Here is a 20,071-nt window from a genome sequence, read left to right on the forward strand (position 1 = left end):
CACTACAGTACACACACCGACATCGAGCGCACCGACTGAGCGCAAGAGAGAGAGAGCATCGCGCATTCTCGATCATTTTTCAAAAAAAATTAAAAATAGAACAATCTCAGTGACCATTGGATGCGATTGTGGTTTCGGATGAGTTGTCTGTGCCTCAGGCTCTGCCCCAAGGGGGGTTTCTAATTATTTTTACATAATAGCTTGTTTGAACCACCACCCACCAAGGGGATGGCCAACGGGCAGTTTGCCAAAAAGGCCATTTTTTATTTTCCTCTCGCCGCGAGCACATCAGCTGCTGTGAGGCGCCAAGGGGCGATCTAAACCAGTTGAACAGTTGATCGGATCCGAGACGTATTGTATTTAGCTAAAGTTTGTTTAGCAAAGTGAAAAATTAGTGGTTTTCCCAATTTTTTTGGCGTGATGGAGAACGGATTTCGAAGCATTCTGCACCTTAGCTATCGTGATTATCGCTCCGTGCCCGAGGAGCTACGCGAGTGTTCCGACGCGATCGATGAGATCTATCTGAAGGAAAACCTTATACGCTTTCTGCCCGATTGGTTTTGCGTCGATATGGCTCACCTGCGGTTTCTATGTCTGGCCGGGAACGTGATCGACACACTTCCCAGTGCGATCGGTCAGCTGGAGTGTCTGGAGACGTTAGATCTATCAGGCAATTCGCTCCAACACTTACCTCACACGCTTGGCGAGCTAAGGCGCTTAGTTAAACTTCTGCTGAACGGGAATCTGCTTCTGCAGCTACCAGCAGGTAAGTGGAGCGTTCTAGCCTTACTGTTCCACAACTCTAACGTTTCTCTTCCTTAGAACTAGGCCACTTGAAGAAGCTAGAAGTGCTGGAAGCTCGCAAGAATCGACTCACTACCATCCCGATCCAGCTCGCTCACTGTACCGCGCTGCAGGATCTGCTGCTCGACGACAACCCGGGTTTGGTGTCGATTCCGACGCGACTCTTCAGCCTGCCAGCCCTCTGCTTCGTCTCGGCCGAACGCTGCAATCTGTACCAGTTACCGTTTACCATCAACACGACCAGTCTGCTGTTCGTGCGGTTGTTCGCCAACAACCAATGCCTTACGCACTGTCCGCTACCACTTGAACGCTTTGCTCAACCGGATTACGATGCGCTCGAGGAAAAGATGCGTCGCATAAGGAATCCACCCTGTTACCGGCACGTCCGATGCCATCCCGTACCATATCTGCTAAACCTCCCGTTGGAACTCGTACGACTACATGGAGGTAGCACGGTTGAAAGCCAACATCAACAACCTCGAACTTTGCTCGATCAAGCACTGAACGCCTGCAACCGGGCATTTCGCTTCGAGGTTGGTGAAAATGGTTTGGAGAAGCTTCAATTGCCACAGCATCTGGCCGTTCGGTTGCTCAATGGACCGGTGGCGCGCTGCTCCAGTACACCATGTGATCGGCAGCTCTTCACCGAGGCTGTATTGGTGCTCGTTAAGCGGTAAGTGTTTAGGGATGCGAACTTAGTATGCCATTCAGTTAGTAGAACACCAGGCGTCTCCATGACAGTTCATACTAGACATCACGAAGGAGGTGTTAAAGGAAGGAGTACTGCAAGTTTTAAGATCTTATCTAATCAGAGGCGCTAATTAGAATTCGTTCCTCGATGATTCCGTCCCGTTTTATCACGAGACCTCCTCAAAACAACGTATCGGCATTTCCTTCCTTTCTTTTCTTTTCTTTCAACAACCAATTCTCTACAAGGCAATGACCACTCGATTTATCTTATCACAACCGAACGCAGGTAGACAAATCGAGCGATAAAACAGTGCTAATGCACCCCCCGTCGACGTTTGTCTTATCACCAAAAGGTTACTCGAAACTTCCATTAATCCCTTCATAGTCTTATCAATATCGATTTACTCTTGTTCTTGCCCGGGGCCAAATAACCTAATTTTCCTTGTTTGGGCATCAATTTAAAACAAAAAAAAACAGGAGCACTATTTCATTTCCACAGATCGTCGTCCTTTATTTGCAGCCGTGAATATGCTCGGAACTTCCTGCTCAGTGCGTTGTTCTGTTCGCAACTGTGCGCCGTCCGCTGGTACCGGTACAACTGCGACACCTACGAGGAGTTGCCCTGGACATTACCACCACCGTGATAATCGTTTACAATCGAGACTGTTTGTGGAAGAGATCAAAATGAGAAAGCGATTAGTAGTCTGCCGTCTGGATGAAACAACGTGCACTCTACTTACATCCCGATGGAACGCGATCACACCATCCTCCGCCGTGGTGAGAATCTGGATCGAAGCGTACCCGTTCGGTTCGACGACGAACTGGAGCCCCGTGCAGGCACCATTTACCTTCGCACCGGAGATGATGTCACAGTAGATGCCGGCCGGCATACCGGTCTGCACGATCACATTCATGTTGAACGGTTCGTTGTTGAAGGCCACAAAGCCAAGGTTACCACGGGAGAAGGCGATCTGGTTGTTACCATTGTCCCACCAGTTCTGCATCGGTGTACCCCAGACGATGTTCCGGAACACGATCATGCTGTAGATCTGGCGCCACCGGTGCTCACAAACCCAACCCCCATCGCACGTCTGGTCCGCAGTGATGATCGGGGACAGCAGGTTGCCCTGCGCATCGGACGGAGGGCCCTGATCAAAGCCGGTAAACGCGAACGAACTCATGACGCGTAGCTGGCCGTACGGATAGGCGGCAGCGAAAGCTTGTGCCATCTTGTACTGTCGCGGTTGCTTGTACGTCAGGATACCATCGTGGCCTCGCTGGTTATCGTGGTTGTCGACGAACACGAAGGCATCACGCGACGACAGCAGTCCCCAGGCTTCGCCAAAGTTGGACAACCAGCGCAGCTCATCACCACCGCTGAAGGCGCGGCCCAGGTAGTGCGAGAACATGAACTCCGTCACCGTACCGAGGTGAGTGTACTCGTACTTACGGACCGCCTCATGCGCACCCATATCGATCACTTCCTGGGCCATGAAGGCACGCGATCCGGGCGCAAATCCGAACGCCGTGTTGAGGTTGTTCAAACGACCGAAAATTACCTCCAAATCCGTGGGCCACATGTGCTTCGCCGCATCAACTCGGAAACCGGCGACACCGAGCTCGATCAGATGGTTCAGGAAGTCAACGACACGATCGCGCACCCACGGAACGGCCTGATTGAGATCGTGCAGACCGACCAGCTCACAGTTCCGGATCTCGATCGGGTTGTTCCAATCGTTGATGCCGCAGGGTGTGTTGAAATCTGGCCAACCGTACGGAACGGCCGGGAACTGACGATCGGATGGAATGGCCGTGGAACCACCGGTTCCGGGAGCTGGCTCAACCGGTTGCGTCGCACCCATGTGATTGATGATGATGTCCACGTACAGACGCACGCCGACCGCGTTACAACGGCGCGACATGTCCAGGAATTCAGCCTCCGAACCGGAGCGAGTTTCGATGCGGTACGAAATCGGTTGATACCGTTCCCACCAGGGTCGCGTACCGTCGTCCAACCGGATCACGATGTTCTCGTTGACCGGGGACAGCTGCACACCGCCGAAACCCTTCGGACCGAGGAAACGTTCACATTCGGCCGCCACATCGCTCCACTTCCACTCGAACAGATGCACGATGGTGCTGTGTCCCGCCGCAAAGTGTGGATCATGTTGACCGGTCACTGACGGGGTGCTGGTCAGTGCCAGCAGGGCACCCAAGAACACTGCCTCTACTAATCGTCCTGCCATGGTTCCGTGCAAAATTAGTACTGAATGGCCCGCGGTGCCCGTTGTACCTATTTTATAGACGACCCCGTGTCTAACCGTCTTATCACTTTATCGCGATAGCAAAACGGAGTTTCCCATGCTACGGGAGCGCTCTTGGAGTCTTATCGGCCAAAGATTTACTCGACACGGAAGGGGTAGTTTGTGGGGAACACCATGTGTGGTCTTTTGATAATATTTGATAAGATACCTATTTTTATAGAACGGGTGTTCAATTTATTTCAGTTTCAATATACAACTGCCGACAGAGGAATGTGTTTCTTATACTATTCATGGGACCACCAGTAAACTTGGCCCTTTTGGGCCGAAACCGCGAATATTTGCATTGATTGGCCAGCAGGACCACGCTAAATGCGCCAAAATGGCCGTCGAATAAACGTGCGTTTCAAATTCAAACATTTCGACTCCCGGCTCATTAATTATAAACGAAAAGTGCCGCTCAGCTATCTTGCTATCTCGCTCTCGCACGTGAGAGTGAGCGAGAAAACATAAGCATGAAATTACAGTGATGGACCATAAAATATGAGTATTCGTAGCAAAAAAATTCAAAATTCTATACAAAAAACGGGCTACATCTCTGAAAAATACGTTGTTATCTCTTTTGGTTGAGTTGATGGCCCTTTTTCGGACTTTATTGCTCTATAAAAACATCGTTAAAGATCGTAAATTCATCGTTAAAAACCGGCTAGTTCGCTGAAGCAGGCTTCTTAAACGAAATTCCAATTGGCGGTTATTTTGCTGAATGGGACGAAATTTGACAGTAATTTTGTTTATGCTCCCACGTTCAAAAGTCCGATTCTTTATCTCGCTCTTGCGCCCAACAGAGAAAGAGAGGGATATCTCGGCGTGTTGTTTTGGTTAGAAATCGCCGTGAAAATTGGGAGATTTTTTAACTTTTTCGAACAATCCGTGCATTTCGTGATAAAGTAAAAGGTGATAAGAGCAAATGCGAGTCGTTTCCCAGCTCCTGCCGTCGTCCCTCGTTGCGAAAGTAGGCCCGGAAAGTGCTGGAAAGCCGCAAAAAATTTCCTTCATTTTTCTAAAATTCGTGAGGCACGCTTAACAACTTTGTTGAAACGGGAAGGATTAATGAATTATTATGTGTTTTCCTGTGAACATCAGTTGAGTTAGTGTCTTGTCCTTCGTGCCGACGATGTAAAACCGTGTACCGACGTCATCCACTCGGATCGTTCACGCTTTTCTTCGAAACACCCCCGAAACCGAGGAAACCGAGGCTGGCCTTTTTCCGGGCGGAGTTATGGAGAGCGACGGATCTTGCACCCCACCGCTACCCGCGGTCGATTTGATGCCGACGGAGTTAACGAAGACGAGCTTCTTGGAGGAGCGGACGGGTGAGAAAAGAAGCCCTGAGGAAAGGACAAAAGCATCGTCGATTGATGGAAAGCTGGTGGAAGAGCGGAGGAAGGGCAACGGGGGCGCTAGCCCTCAGCAACCGCCGGAGCGAACGTCGAGCGAGAGTAAGTACGATGCTAATTGATGGCTGCGGGAGTGAGCGAGAGGAAAATATGGGAATCATGCGGGGCACGCAGCCGATGTGGGATTTATCATCTTTTTTTTTTAACTCTCGATCGTTCACTGACCGAGGCAGGCATTGGGAAATTGTTCAATAAACATTCTTCTTCTTATTGCACGCTTCACTTCTCCCCTACACCAGAACATAAGGCCACGGAAGGAACCTCATCGAAGAAGGCCGAGAGTGCAAAAAAGGATTCCAAAGAGCTGGACAGCGACAAGCGTCAAAGCAAACCACGGCACAAAAATCACAAGAGGCAAACTCGTAGCCGTTCCGGTTCCCCCCGGCATGCGCACTCCTCGGAGAAGAGCGAAAGCAAGGAGAAGCGAAAGGGGCGTGACGTGAAGGAGCAGCGGCGTAGCCGAGATCGATCCGCCAGTCGAACGGAGAAATCGCCCCGTAACCATCACCATCGTAACTACCGGAAACGATCGCGATCTCGTAGTCGGAGCGTACGCAAGGACGGTCGCCGGAGTCGCAGTGGAACACGGGAATGGCCTCGCGTTGTCAACGATTCGCATGGACATCGGTCGTCGGCATATCAAAATCGCCTACCAACGGGGGGTAATAATCACCGGCCAGCGTTCCCTTTTTCGGTGACCAACAATCGAAGGTTTCCCGACGGTTTCGTCCTACGAGGTGGCGCTAGAAAAGGTGATCTATCGGCACCGAAGTACACTCAGACGACACCTTCGATCAGCTGGCGCGATTGGCAGGTGGTAGAGAACAATAGTAAATCAGCCGCGGCATCTCCTGCAATAACGGTGAATCCGATTACGCCAGCGGTCGCTGCACTCCAGGAGTACGACGGTAGTGATGCCGGTTCATCGTCATCCGGAAAAAGTGAACCCGAGGCAAAGGCAAAGGTGAAACAAACGCGCTCTGCACGCCCGAAAGCGATAACTAGCGTTGTGAAGGAGGATAAGGAGAAAGATGATCCTATTCGATGGTTGAAAAGCATCGAAAAGAAGGAGAACCAAGTGGATCTCAAGCCATCACGAAAGGATCCATCATCCGACGATCAAATCGATAGCAGTATCGTGAAACAGGAACGTTCGATAGATGATAAAAAGGATAAGAAAGAGGAAAAGATGCACCGAGAAATCGTTCAAGCGCACAAGCTCGAGCTGAAGGAAACGGAACCCCGATCCTCGGTGCCTTTGTCCGGCCCGGTGAAACCGAAATTTAGCTGCTCCTTTCTGGACGATCTGTCGAGTGGTAAGATGCCGCTGATGCCAGAAATATTATCCCCCAGCGTAGCGGTCAAGGAAGAGGAGGAGACGGAAAAGGAGAAGGAAAGCTCCGATAAGCGTGTGTCACCGTCACCACCATCATCAAGGTCACCTGAGGATGAGGAGGTGCGCAGAAGAGACAGTGAGTCACCGGATACGGACGATTACGCGGCCAACTGGGAAACGGAGGGTATGAGTCCCCGCACTAGCCTTCCATCGGGAGATGATTCCGAGGGTGATGGACGCACACCACCACCAAGAGCCCCATTGAAGCGCCCAGAGCGTACGCCAAGCCCGGTAGAGCAGAAGGAAGAGAAGGAGCAGGAAGAACGGGAACCTACAGAGGGAAAAGATCCGGAGCTTACGAATGGCGAGGAGATACCGCTGACGCAGCGGCTGCATAAACCACGAACCATTCACGAAGATATCATTCCGCTGGACGATCTGATGGACCTGCACAATCAGCTAAAGTCCTATCAATCGAATCTCGCCCAGGCGGAAGCCCTAAAGGCGGCCCGATTGGCACAGTCCGATGGAGGGACACCGACAAAGCGTGAACCGACGGCGGTTGAAATCGAGCCCCAAGAAGAAGATGATGAAGTGTCCGATGGTAAGCTAGCCGACGAGTACGCCAACTTCATGGAATCGCTTGGCCAAACGATGGTAGAGGACAACAAAAGGCGCCGAAGGGCGCGTAGCTTGAGCAGTTCCTCCTCTACCTCATCGTCGAGTAGCAGCAGTAGTAGCAGCAGTAGCTCGTCCAGCAGCAGTTCCTCCTCGTCGTCATCATCGTCCAGTTCGTCAAGTTCATCCAACTCGTCCAGCACGTCCGCATCCTCATCCGATTCGCACCATAGTTCCGACGAGGAAGGCACGACAGCAGCTGGACGAAAGAGAGCGCCCAGTGTCTCCGATGAGGAACGGGAAGCGGGCGAATCCTTGGGTATTCGTTCATCGCGGGAGCGCGCGGATCCAGCGACACCTTCCCGGATGGCACCACCGGATGGTACGTTGCCACCACTGACGACACCACCGAAGATTTACAGCATTCGCGATGATTCTTGTCCGACCACCGATACCACCGCCGCCAAACCGCTCGATCTCGATCGGGAGCAACCGATCAAGTTGCGGCTTCCGGCCAAGAACCGCATTCAACCGTTGGCGGCAGCAATGCTGGGCGGAGATGAGGATGCACCGGGTGATGCTGGTAAAGAAGCACCCGATTCCATGCCAGAAGGTGGAGAGGAAGAGACGCAGCACGAGGGACGCCAATCTAGCCGTGACCGCGATCGCAAACGATCGCACGATCGGTACGATCATCGGCGCAAGCGTTCGTCGCGTGAGCGACGTCATTCGTCGGGTAGCCCAAGACGTAAGTCGCGTGATCGCGACAAACGATCGTCACGAAAAGAGCGAAGCTCACGGCGTTCATCACGCAGTCCCGCACCGACCGGTACGTCTACGTCGAGACGATCACAGCGTAGTCCACGCCACCGGCGACGTTCGCTCTCACGCTCCTCTCGTTCACGATCGCGCTCGCGGTCACAGCATCGTCAGAGTCGCCCACCAAGCCCCCGTGGGATGGCAGATCATCGACGGCCCCTCAACTCACGTGCTCCACCCCGGCGGCGCTATTCAGCCGATCGGGAATGGTCCGGACGACGATCCTCGCGATCACCGGTCGGACCATCGTACCCCGGGCGACGGCCACCATCACCGAAGGATGCCCCACCGTCACTGGGACGTGGCGGGGAGAACCAGATCGACATCATCACCAGCACCGGTGCCTCACCGAACGTCGTACATTCGCCGGTTACGGGCTACAAGAAAAGTTTGGCCGATTCAACGATCAGCGATGCGGAGCTGGAAAGCCAGAAGCGTAGTAAGCATCATCATCATCACCATCATCATACGGCGATCGATCCGGCCACGGGTATGCCGTACGGTGCGATCTACTCCAAGCACTATTCCGGTGGTGCTGGCGGTGCTTACTATGGCGGAGCGGATCACCATCTGCTGCACCATGATCACGTTCATCATGCTGGTGGCGAGCGTGGTACCGCCGGTGGTCAGGAAGGTGGTGAAGGATCATCCCCGAAACGGATCTCTCTGGATGATCGCATTAACATTGTGCTCGGTATTAACGGTACGATCGATGGAAAAGCACCACCGGGCAGTAAGGGAGCACAGCTCCATCCTCACGGTCCTCCGCCTCAGCACGTACACCATCATCATCATCATCATCCGCCCCCACCGTACGGTGCTGGCGATTATCCACCAGGATCGCAGCCCCATGACATGTACCAGGCGCGGCATCATCCACCACCTGGCACAGCGCCCCACTATCCGATGGGCTACGGTGGTGGTGGTGGTGCTACTGCGGCTGCTGGATCGAGCGAGTATAGTGGCAGTTACGGTGGTTACGGTGGTCCTCGTGGATCACTTCCACTACCCAACTCTGCTACTGCGCCACCCGGTGTTCCCGGTTCCTCGTACTACAGCACTGCCAGCCGTGGACCACCACCATCGTGGGCCCCACGTAGTCACCCGTACCAGGGCTATCCGATGGCCTTCGTCGCTCCACCGGCCGGTTTCTATTCGATGCGACCACCTGTAAGTGCTGGCTATCGGCCACCACTAGCCGGGGTCGTACCGGTACCGGCCACCGATGGTGGTAGTAAATCTCAGGTCAAGCAAGTGGGCAACGTGCTCGAAATCGTTCCCTCAAACACACTGCCTTCATCACAGGCAGGAGGGGAGAAGGCAACTGACACCGCGGAACAGCAAGGCGTCTCCGGTGCGGACGATCCATCCACCGGAGCACCGGCATCGGCAGGCAACGAAGAATCGTCAACGGTGGCGACAGCGGCGTCGGCGACGTCATCCTGTTCCGCGCTCGTCACACCGAAAATCCATACGGCCGAGGAGCTACAACAACGGCACGAACGACGGCTCGAGCTAAAGAAGAAAATCCGAGCGGAGCGAGAACGGAAGCGACAGGAGAAGCAGCAGCGCAAGGAACGGTTGCAGCTCGAAATTAAGCAACTGCTCGGTACGAAAGCACCCGGTGGTGCAACCGCTGGTGGAACCACCGGTCTAGAATCGTTGTCGGATGGAGGAAGCATCCGTGATGCGATCGGTGGCAATACGTCCTCGGACGAGGAGTTCGAGATGGTTGCACTGACCGATCTGCTGGCTTCGCTAAACCGTTCGTACGATAAAGGAATTCTCAAAACGGCCAAACCCGCCATCTCGGGCGCTGGTGGAGCAAGGTAAGTGGACAGATTTTATCCGATGATTTATTCCTTTCAGCAGCACCATTAATCTCCTTTTTTTGTCGTATTGCAGCGGTACGGCGACGGTGAAGAAGAAGTCCGTACTGTTCGCCGACGGTGTCGCACCCGGTGACGACGAATCCTCCTCGTCCTCCGGTGAGGAAACAAAGGAGAAATCTCCATCGAAGCAGGTGGCCGCCAAGCAGCGGAAGAAAATGCGCCGTCAGCGAACGCTAAAGCTGTCTGGCAAGAAGCGTCTTATCGATCGTATCAAGCTGCCGGTAAGTAGAGGATTCACGATCGTCATCCCACCGGCCCGGAATTGGCATATCCTTTAATGCGAGCCCTTCTATGTCTTTTCTTTACTCCTAGGACCAGGAGGAGGAGAAGGAAGAGATTGATCCGGAACTGGAAAACCTGCCGGCACCACCACCACCACCCGGTTCACCGCCGCCGGAGCTGCAGCAACCACGCTGCCTTAATCCACCGATCGTTCGAATGATCGACTTCCGGGAAGGTTTCCACGGGGTACCGATGATCCCGCTGCCCGTTCCGCCGGTCGGTGGTGGTCCACCTCCACCGGTTATGCTGCCACTGCCAGTACCGATGCCAGTGCCGGTACCAGTGGGCCCTCCTTCTTCGATCTATCATCGCACTAACACGCTCGTGCATCATCCTCCACCATCGCACCATCTGCTGCCTTCTCATATGATGGGCGTCCAGCCCCCTCCCGGTGCCCCTCCGCTCCTGTACCATCATGCGCATCATCCAGCACCCTCACACCACGGGAGCGCACTGGTCAACATAACACCACACCATGGCGTGTATCCACCGCAACCGATACCACCACCGACCACCAACAGCATATCGAACGCATCGTCTGTTCTCATCACGCTCAGTGGTAAGAAGCGATCATCGATTGTCACAGGCGGCGGCAGTGCTGTCAGCACCAACGGCAACACGAACGGTGTCGCCAATCCAATCGAAGCAATCGTCTCAACGGCAACATCAGCGACAGCCGCAGCAGGCGCTTCCGTGATGCCACAGGCAACAGCAGCAGTGGCAGTAGTTGCCGGTGGCAACAGCAGCAACTACGACGCGTCTGTGCCATCTGCGATCTAAAGCGATCTCGGTCCAGATGCAAACTGCCTTAGAGCGCCATCGTCATCGTCCCACTCTCCCATAGTAAACCAACACAGTAGTGTAATGGAAGCCAACGAACAAAATTCGGGGTGCGGCCACTGGAATCGAGAGAGATCGAGAGAGGAGTGTCGGGGCAAACTCCCTCTGCACATCAGAGCAGAGGGATGTCCGATGCATTTAGGATAAGGAAAGGATACGAAACGGGGAGGTAGCAACGAACTATCTCTTTTTCAATTGTTAGGGCAAAATATGAGTGTTAGGAGGAAGAGGAATGTGTTAGGTAAGCGGCCTGTACCACACCCCCATCATTCGCAATGTGTTCGACAAAAGCTCTTATCTCTTAGGTATTATTTTTTCTCCCGTCTTTAGACCTATTTTTTCTACAACAGGCCGCTACTTGTGTAGGTAGCGTTGACTGAACTCTGTAAAAAGTAAATTAATCTGAATCAACCCACTGTGGAGTATGCGGTCGATTGGCGAAAGCTCAGCCAGTATATGCTTAGGAACGGGCCAGAAAGGGATGTTGAGAGGACACTAAGTCAATAAGAGGGCTGAAAAATAATGAGCTCTAGGCAATCGCATATTTTACGTTCTGAGCCCACAATCTACCGCCAGAATTCTAGCACCCTCTCATACTGGAAACTCTTCTTTTTCGCCAAATTACCACCATCAAAGGTACGCGAGAGAGAGAGAGAGAGAGAAAGAGAAAGAGATCGGTAATGTAGCGCAACGATGAAGTTAAGTAAAAAAGAATATCGTGAACTTAATGCTAATGTTTTATTTAATCCGACCACACCAAGCATGGGAGATTTCTTGGGAACGCTGTACTAAGGTTTAGAACATTGCCTAACTTGAGGGGCAAATACTTTCGGACTGTCGGATAAAAACCAACTAAGAGGAAAACTCCAGGAAAATCGCTTGTGTTTAATTACTAATTCGCTTACAGTTCCACCGTCGTAACATTCACAGCACTCCAGCCTTTACGCCACTGCTATTGTCTAGCCCTCTATCTCCTCGAGTGCGTGGCACCAGAACACGGGAGGTCCAGTGATACACGAATAGACGTACGCTCCCCCTAACTACCGCTTTTTCCCGTTCCTTTTCCACAAATGATATGCCCTCCCTTTTTGACCAATATTTGGGAACAGCCGTTCATTTGAAATGTTTCTCCCAAACGCTTCCCGCCAGTAAAGGAATCCACCTAACTACTCCGGTCCTCGGTTTGCGCGTGGCTTTTTTGGTTTGCTCTACGGTTATTCGGTTTCAATATGCTTGTTTGACCCTTCTATCGCAGGGCGTTAAAGTCTATCATTAAATTCGACCCATCGTGACCGCTTCGCTTTGCAAATGCACTAAAGAGAAGAGCTAGTAACCATTTCTATTGCTATCTATCGAATTCGATTATTTGATTATTTCAATCCGACAACGCGCCTTTTGATCCATTTCGCTATTTTTTGATTAAATGTTAGAAGTGAGTGTAGTGGTTAAAATTTCGTGTTAAAATATGGTAGACATGGTCCATCTTCCACGATTCGTCGAAGGAGCAAAGAGAAAAGTAGGACGAGTTCTACAACGTTCCCTAATGATTTGGAAATTAGTTTCTTGGTTTTTGTCTACCGTTAGAACGTCTACCGCTAGCCGGCTTTTGGTTCAATTGACCCTGACGAAGGACAAAGAGTTAGGTGTAAATGCGTAGGATAACATTTGCTGCATAAAAACAATTTCATTACTTGATGAAAGTACAGTTAAACTCGTACTGTCGCTTGTACAACATCATACATCGTCTCTACAAACATCGGAAACATTGGAAATCTCAAAACTCGCAAGTACAATGCATTCACTAAAGATCGTACGGCTAAATTGTACAATTCCTACTGAACTGGGGCTGAGGGGCACTGTTGAGCACCGTAACAGCGAACAGGCTTATATCATGCTTCTTGGTGTTAATCGGTATCTCCGGTATTGGTAAACCAGTTTACTCAATCGATAAAGAGCGCACGTCTTCTCCAGTTAAGACCTTGGGATCGCTAAGATATGCTTCACTATACTGGGCCCAGACACTTCCGCTACGCATCATGAACACAACCATGTATTACCGTTTCTTTCGTTTACAAACGCTCATTGGCCGGCCACGCTTACAGGATAATGCCGGTCCATCGCTCTGGATCGTCTCATTTATTCCACTCGTGCAGAGCAACACTCCTTTTTACTTATCTTTCCGCGCCTTATCTGCCATCATACATACAAGGTTGATGCCGGTTTGTTTCTGTTCTTCATTTGTTTTTTCTTCTTTTAAACAGGAGAACGCTACTTTCACTTTACATTTAACATTTGTAGTTATAGGTTTATGTATATGTATATATAGAGGCATATATAATTATATCACTCGCGGCTCCAACTAATCTCCTCCAACTGAACAATCTGAACATCAGCCCAACATTCGACCACAGCGCTGTTTCGTTCTCATACACATACACACATACACACACACACACGCACGTGCACACATCCTTCTCTATTATCCTGTACAATTCTAAAAGATCGCGATAAAAGGGGCTGGAAATATGGCCACACAGCACACACACACAGCAAACATACATCCATGTCGTCCATTTCATCATTTCATTCCAAACTACATCCAACCACAACCAACCAGGCCACTCGTTCGCAACGGATTGTCTCTGGCGCACGCAGACGCTGACCCCAACGCTTCTACTTTGCTGCTTCACTTTAGTTCCCTGAAAGGTCAAATGTATAATATCGTATGGCGTAACATTGGCGTAAGACAGGTCTAAAGCCTTCGCCCCAAAATCCTTGCCCTTTCATGATAATAATGATGATAATGATGATGATGCGAATGATGATATAGAGTAGCTGGTGCTACTGCTCGGTAAATTAATTTCCCTTTCGAAAACTGAATCCTTGCCGTCCGACAGGCAGGTGGACGAGATTCCGCTGGCACTGGCACACACCGAAAGGGAAACAATTCAGTCCGGGTTCGTTGTACACGCACACGGGGTGCTACACGACACGTTTAACATACCACTCATAGCGGCTTCTCGCTAGCTGTTCCATCCCTAAAAAGTGTTTCTCCTACCTCTTCCTATCTTGCTCTTCTTCATCTCTTGTTCTTTCTCTTCGAGTCGATTCGATCGACGCCAATGAGCGACCCGTAACACATGCCATCGAAGCTTTCTACTCGACGGCAAACCCACACGTTTCCTCGACGGCCTGCGTCAGCTTGTCGTACATGAGCTGGTACGAGTCGTACATCGGAAGATCGAGCCGGTTGAAGCAGGTGTGTGCCTTCGGCAGGTTCTGTATCGGTACATCGGCTGTCAGGTGGATGGTGAAGAGCCGCGGACCGACTGCACCCGTCGATCCCTGCAGTGCACGGAAGCCCTGCAGTGGGACCCGGCACGATCCCGTCACAAACTGTAGCAACTGAGCCCGCATCTCGGGTGAGTATGATTCAACAATCTGGAAGGAGAACATGAACATAAAATATCATTGCATGATTCAGGGCTAAGGGGTGAGAGAGGGGAGGAGGGGGAGGAACGCTATGCTTACCTGCCAGAACCATACGATCTGCGGTGTGTCGGCGGTGCACTGTTTGAGCCGCGTATTTGCCTTCCAATCGTTCACATCAATTTGACTGATACCACTAATCAGCAGCTCGAGCTCACGCTCATCAAATGGACGCAGCAGATAGCTAACGATCAGCTCACCGAAACCTGTCGAAAATCGGAATCGTTAAACGCCAGTCACCAACAAACCACGCCACCCGCGTAATGCTCATCTCTCTCCTTAATTACCTTTCGAAAGAGCCAAAAACTGTTGCTCGATACCGCGCATAAACCGATAGTTCACGTACAGTTTCACGTACTCGCGCTTGTTGTCCTCGGTAACCGCGATCGAGGCACCGTTCGGTTTCAGCTCGTGCACCTTCAACACCCCGAAGCTGTTGTTCTCCACGCTGAACGTCGAATCGATCACACCGGATATGTTGTTTTCACTAGAATGAAAGATACCGCGGGATAAGCTCTCCATCTGGATCCGGACCAAAGATCGGAACAGCAAAGAAACACAACTCACAGTATCCACGTCAGGCTACGGTGCAACTCCGGATCGACGTCTTCGATGTCGGACAGGGTGATCGGTTTGTTGAGCAACTGCTTGTAGAAGGGCAACGTGAAGCCACCATCCAGTACGTGATTGTGAAACACCGCGATACCCAGTATGCGACCCACGAAATGAAAGTACGACAAATGATCTGGATTGACGCCTGAAAAAGGAATTTACAGTTAGTGAAACACCATCAACGGGATAGAGCCACAGTTGTACTTACCGGAATCGGGGTTGATCTGCAGCGAGTAGTGATCGTCTCGGCTGTACTGGAACAGACCGTACTGTGGGTTGAGCATTTCGCGAGACAACAGATGTAACCACTCGCGCGCCACTCCACCATAATCCAGCCCCTCTTCGCCCTTGAACTTTACCATCAACCGTTTGCGCATATCTTTGGGTCGCATCTTCATGATCAGTCTACAGTGAAAATGGTAAACGAATGTTATTACACTGCACGTGTGTAGAGTTGGTCGTCCTACCCTACGCACGCTCTTACCTATAACTCTCTTCGAAGATTTCATTTCGAGACACCTCCAACCGACAATGACCAGACTGGGGCTGCAGCAGCTGCAGCTCTTGTCGCAAGGCTCGTATCTTACCCACCAGATCCCGCCGGTACTTGGGCAGCAGATCGGCCGCATCCATCAGCCCCTGGGGCAGATCGGGAATGTTGTTGCTTACAGCGCCACCTCTAGCCGCGTGATGATGTGGATGATGATGATTAGCCGTCACCAGCGCCGCCATCGTAGTGTCCTAAAGCACGAGATAAGGGCAGGTTAGTCAAGATACCAACACCAAACGATCGAGGGATCAAAACCACGCACTCCATTCGTTATAGCTGCGTCCGGTGGAGGACCACCGGAGATCATGTGCCGCACGCTCGAGCCTGGTAGGACACCGTTCGGTACCTGTGGTCCTGCACCGGACAGTGCCGCCAGTCCGGCACTGGCCGAACATCCGTTGGCAACAGCATTTGGTGGTGCCACCACATTGGCATTGACAGCCGCATTGTTCTGCCGCCGGATCATCTGCAGGATGTGGATATTGATGCGCGGATCGGTGAACTGGGTCGTGCGGTTGTTATGATCAACAAAGTACACCCTGCCCGAGGCCGTCTTCCGTTGCTCCCAGCCGTGCGGTAGCGGTCCAAGTGTTTCCGTCGTGAGGTTTTGAGTATCGAAGTCACGTGGTATCCGTGGATCGTGCCACGTCGATTGCTTCGTCGGTATGTGATAGAAGTAAACCTGTCCCTGTTGAGTCGTTCGGATTTCTGTAACGATGGAGAGGGAAAAGGCGATGAGTTGTGGTGTTGAAGCGATGAGGACGCAAACAAAGAAACAGCACTCTTACCATATCCATGTGGAAGATCTACGGCGGGACGCACGAACGGTACGACACCGGGCCGCACCTGGCCTGCCATCCCACTGCCCATCGATGGGCGCGGTGGTCGATCACGCGACGTTCGTCTCCGGGACGGTTCCTCAGGGTGCCGCGTTGAACGAGTGCGTGGATTTCGTGAAGCTGATGTTTCCCTATGGCCACCACCCTCAGCCACTATCGCTGGCACTCCGTGATGGTGTTGTCGTGGACCTCCTCCGATTGTTTCGGGACCGGAGGAACTGTGATGGTTGGTTCCATTCGGTATGGCAGTTCCATTGACACCGTTGTGGTTAGCGGTCGTTTGGACGTTAGCATTATTGTTCGCCTGTAGTGGCAGATACGAAGGCACAGTAGGTTTTGATTGATGTGACGACTCCCTGCCGCTCGGTCCGTTCGATTCCGGACCACCGACACCTCGCTGATGCTGCTGCTGCTGATTGCTACCGTTCGACACATGATTTGGGCTACTGAAGTTACTTCCAGAACCACCTCCAGTGCCGTTCGTTGTTGCAGGTCCATTCGCTCCATTAACGGTCGCAGGCGAGGACCGTGCACCTGCCGCCGCTGGCGAAGATTCCACCGATAGTGATCCGATTGCATTGGTAATTCCAGTTACCGTTTGTGGTTCCCTGTGTAAAACCCGAAACGATCATTGTAGTAACTGTTACTCAAGCACCATTTCCCCACCCACGTGTATACATACCGTCCTCCGGCGTTGCCGGAACGTGGCGAGATGTCTTGGGACTTGGGTGAAGTGATCGGGCTGTTGATCTCACTGAGCGGACTGGTCGTGCTCGAGCTGGGCGTTGCCTGACCCGAATCATCCGCAATTCTCACAGGACTTTTTGCTTCGTTCCGTTGCCGCAATCCGGCTCCATTGTTACCGTTGATAAGTGCTCCACCATCGTTGTCTTTCCCCGATCGCTGCTGCTGCTGCTCCTTGGACGATTGCTGTTGATGGTGATGATGCTGCGGCGACTGAGGATGCTGTTGCTGTTGCTGCTGCTGTGGAGAGTGGTGGTTGTTGCAGTTCTCTTTGTTGTTCGAGTTGAGCAAAATCTCGGTCGAGTGCCGCCGGCTGCCCGAATCGTTCGATTGAATACTATTGATGCTATTGTTAGTTGCCGACTTTGATGGACCTGCCGGTGCTACGATCGGTGTACCGGCGGTTTCGTTGCTATGGTTATGGTTGTTGCCATTGGCAACGTTGTGTTGCGGGGTCGTGGCATGCCCGTTCACGCCGTTCGTGCCACCGTTCAGCATATTGCCCCCTCCGGCCGGTTCGGTTGGGCGCATCCACTGTGTCGTTTTGGTTAGATGATTAACGTAGTACGAGCGTCCATTCGGTGTCGTCCGTTCCTCCCAGCCCTGCGGAAGCTGGTGTTCCGTATCGATCAGTGCATCGGTCGCCGAATCATCATCATCCGGAACGCGAACATCACCGGCCGGACCAACGATGGCAAGCGGAGTGCCACCACCCGTTGCACTGTCCCGTGACATCAGAGATACAATGATCTGACCCTTGACCGGATCGGGGTCATCCTGGGTTCGTTTCACCAGCTCCAACCGTTGATCTACAAAATTAACGAGCAAGAAAACAATTAATCCCAATTTGACTTAGAGGAGCAGCGCCTGCAAGCAACCATAGTGTCACTGCAGCCAACGACAAAAAGTAAGGTTAAAAAGTGAGCAAACAGAACCACACAGCGACGCCGTCGAGTGTCCAATTAACGGAACAGTGGCGCTTTCCTAGGACTCACTCTTCTCGGGAATGCTCCCTAATGAGCAGTAAACACTCCATTGTGCTAACAGTTCTCAAACACCTTCCCAAGCAACAGCAGAAGCAGCAGCATGGGCGACAAACATAACGAGAGCCAAGAGACACTTTCACAGCACAGCATACTACGCCAGCAGTCGCAACAGCACCAGCAAAAATCTCCCGCTTTATGCTATCTTCATAACCTCTCACCGTCATCATCCTTCAGCATCGCTACTGCGCCAGCCAGTCAAAAGCGGAGCAGAATTAATTAATTTATAGTTTCCACCACCCTCAAAAGCCACCGGCGTCCTTCACCAAGCGAACAATAATCGTGTATTTTCTCTCCCTTGGTCCTCAACCGAATGCAACGGAGAAGCTGAAGCAGCAGCAGCAGCAGCAGCATCATCATCGTCGTCTCCACTAACAAAGAGAGCCAGAGACGGCGGCCAAATTAAAAATTCGCTATTGGCAAATTGCTCTCGACCGACGCGAGAGAAGAAGGGTTTATGGAGCTCATCAAAAGCGCGACGCCTTCACCTTCGCCACCTCAAAGGCAGCGCAAACGGGGGATTACTAGAACGACCGAGCGGGGGCACCACTCCTCGGGCACTCTGGCACAGCTTGCTCTACACATTGAAGACATTCCTTTAACCTTTTTTGATGGGAAAAATGCACCAGCCATCATCACCAACAACAGACCAGACCGGTGCAGGCGTGGTGTTAGTGGCATAGAGATTGCATCGCCACTTTTGTCCTACTTGCGCGTAGCTCAAGCGGTACACGTCATCGGTGCATCATTCAAGGTCGTATGTAGCTTGGGCGAGGTATCTACAACCGTGGTGTGCACAATAAGCTGCACCTTCGCCAACGAGTGAGCGTACAAGAGCAATGCATGTGCAAAGTATTGTGTACCTCCTCATCCAAGAGCCCTTAGCAGCCTAATGGCAAAAGACACTTTCCACACAAAAATGGCTTTTGTATTCTTCTCTATTCCCCCTCTTCCGGCACGAGTGTCATGGGAACTAGAGGAAGCAATTAAAAAAGTAGAGACGGCCCGAACAAGTGTCGAGATTTTCACTCATCACTTTCGCTTTGAGTGGAAAATGTGCTCACGGACCGTCGCTTCGCTAAATTTCCACTCGTGTTGTGTTGACTTACATCCCGTATCGCGCAACAGTTGTATGCTGGAGGCGGCGATCCGAACGCAGCCCAGGAAGCCCTGCCGTTTGTGCATCTTGCGCTGGTTGTAGATCGCAATAATGATGTTGTCGTTTTTGCCGAGAAACAGATCGTAGTACGAGTTCCACCGGGGATCAAGCGACGCCTTGCAGATCTCGGTCGTGTACTCCTGGCGCGTACCCTCCACGGTGATCTTGGCGAAAGGGTCCGGTAATCCTGCGGGAAGAGGGAAGAAAAGAGCAAAACATTGATCAGAATTTTGATACGATGATAGTCGAGGTGAAAGTATTAAATATGTTTCTACCATTTGAAGTGTTTCGGCTGCACTCGTGTCGCTTATTAAGCAGCAGAGCTGTTCGTTGTACTTGAAAGAGCGTTTTTAGTACAACGCCATGGCCATCTCAGACCCAACAGCTAGCAAGTATAATTTAATCTATCAATTGAAACTATCTATTAATCTAAAATGTCTAATCCTGAATTAATTCGTCCAAAACATTGGAATCCGTTATCCACTAACTGAAGTAATGCGAACCTTTCTCCGACCCTCATGAACCCTATGTTGTTGCCTAGGGGCCCTGTATCAACAAAAATAACTTACTCGTATAAGAAAACATCCGCCAGAGAGCGCGCCCCAGCATTACACAACATTAACCGGACCTCGAAAA

At 51.6% G+C, this 20,071-nt stretch overlaps 4 protein-coding genes across 5 annotated transcripts in view; 2 read left to right on the top strand and 2 right to left on the bottom strand.

Moving 5' to 3' along the window:
- The first annotated feature begins 420 nt into the window (after positions 1-420).
- Positions 421-2,156, top strand: LOC125956312 (leucine-rich repeat-containing protein 28). The gene is made up of 3 exons (XM_049688051.1): positions 421-766; positions 823-1,477; positions 2,015-2,156. The coding sequence occupies exons 1-3, from the start codon at positions 421-423 to the stop codon at positions 2,136-2,138; spliced, it is 1,125 nt and encodes a 374-aa protein (XP_049544008.1). The 3' UTR covers positions 2,139-2,156.
- LOC125956303 (alpha-amylase A-like) lies at positions 2,124-3,740 on the bottom strand. The gene has a single exon (XM_049688035.1). The coding sequence runs from the start codon at positions 3,738-3,740 to the stop codon at positions 2,124-2,126; it is 1,617 nt and encodes a 538-aa protein (XP_049543992.1).
- An 882-nt stretch (positions 3,741-4,622) lies between these two features.
- Positions 4,623-11,810, top strand: LOC125956260 (serine/arginine repetitive matrix protein 2-like). Of its 2 annotated transcripts, XM_049687952.1 has the most exons (5): positions 4,623-4,767; positions 4,899-5,254; positions 5,452-9,814; positions 9,891-10,098; positions 10,190-11,810. In XM_049687952.1, exons 2-5 carry the CDS (start codon positions 5,035-5,037, stop codon positions 10,937-10,939), a joined length of 5,541 nt encoding a protein of 1,846 aa, XP_049543909.1. In that variant the 5' UTR covers positions 4,623-4,767; positions 4,899-5,034; the 3' UTR covers positions 10,940-11,810. The 2 variants fall into 2 exon arrangements, with proteins under 2 accessions (XP_049543909.1, XP_049543908.1); XM_049687951.1 differs by having other exon boundaries at positions 4,623-5,254.
- The window catches only part of LOC125956269 (E3 ubiquitin-protein ligase SMURF2), a 29,848-nt gene continuing 21,471 nt past the window's right edge, over positions 11,695-20,071 (bottom strand). Inside the window, exons 4-13 of the mRNA XM_049687977.1 lie at positions 19,386-19,622; positions 17,172-18,042; positions 16,439-17,097; positions 15,913-16,358; positions 15,585-15,841; positions 15,309-15,505; positions 15,056-15,245; positions 14,776-14,975; positions 14,531-14,694; positions 11,695-14,440 (exon numbers count right to left, since the gene is read on the bottom strand). Of these exons, the coding sequence (XP_049543934.1) occupies positions 14,156-14,440; positions 14,531-14,694; positions 14,776-14,975; positions 15,056-15,245; positions 15,309-15,505; positions 15,585-15,841; positions 15,913-16,358; positions 16,439-17,097; positions 17,172-18,042; positions 19,386-19,622 (3,506 nt within the window). The 3' untranslated portion in view covers positions 11,695-14,155. The remainder of the gene's footprint in view (positions 14,441-14,530; positions 14,695-14,775; positions 14,976-15,055; positions 15,246-15,308; positions 15,506-15,584; positions 15,842-15,912; positions 16,359-16,438; positions 17,098-17,171; positions 18,043-19,385; positions 19,623-20,071) is intronic.

This window comes from Anopheles darlingi, chromosome 3, assembly GCF_943734745.1.
Source record: "Anopheles darlingi chromosome 3, idAnoDarlMG_H_01, whole genome shotgun sequence".
NCBI classification, from domain to species: Eukaryota; Metazoa; Arthropoda; class Insecta; order Diptera; family Culicidae; genus Anopheles; species Anopheles darlingi.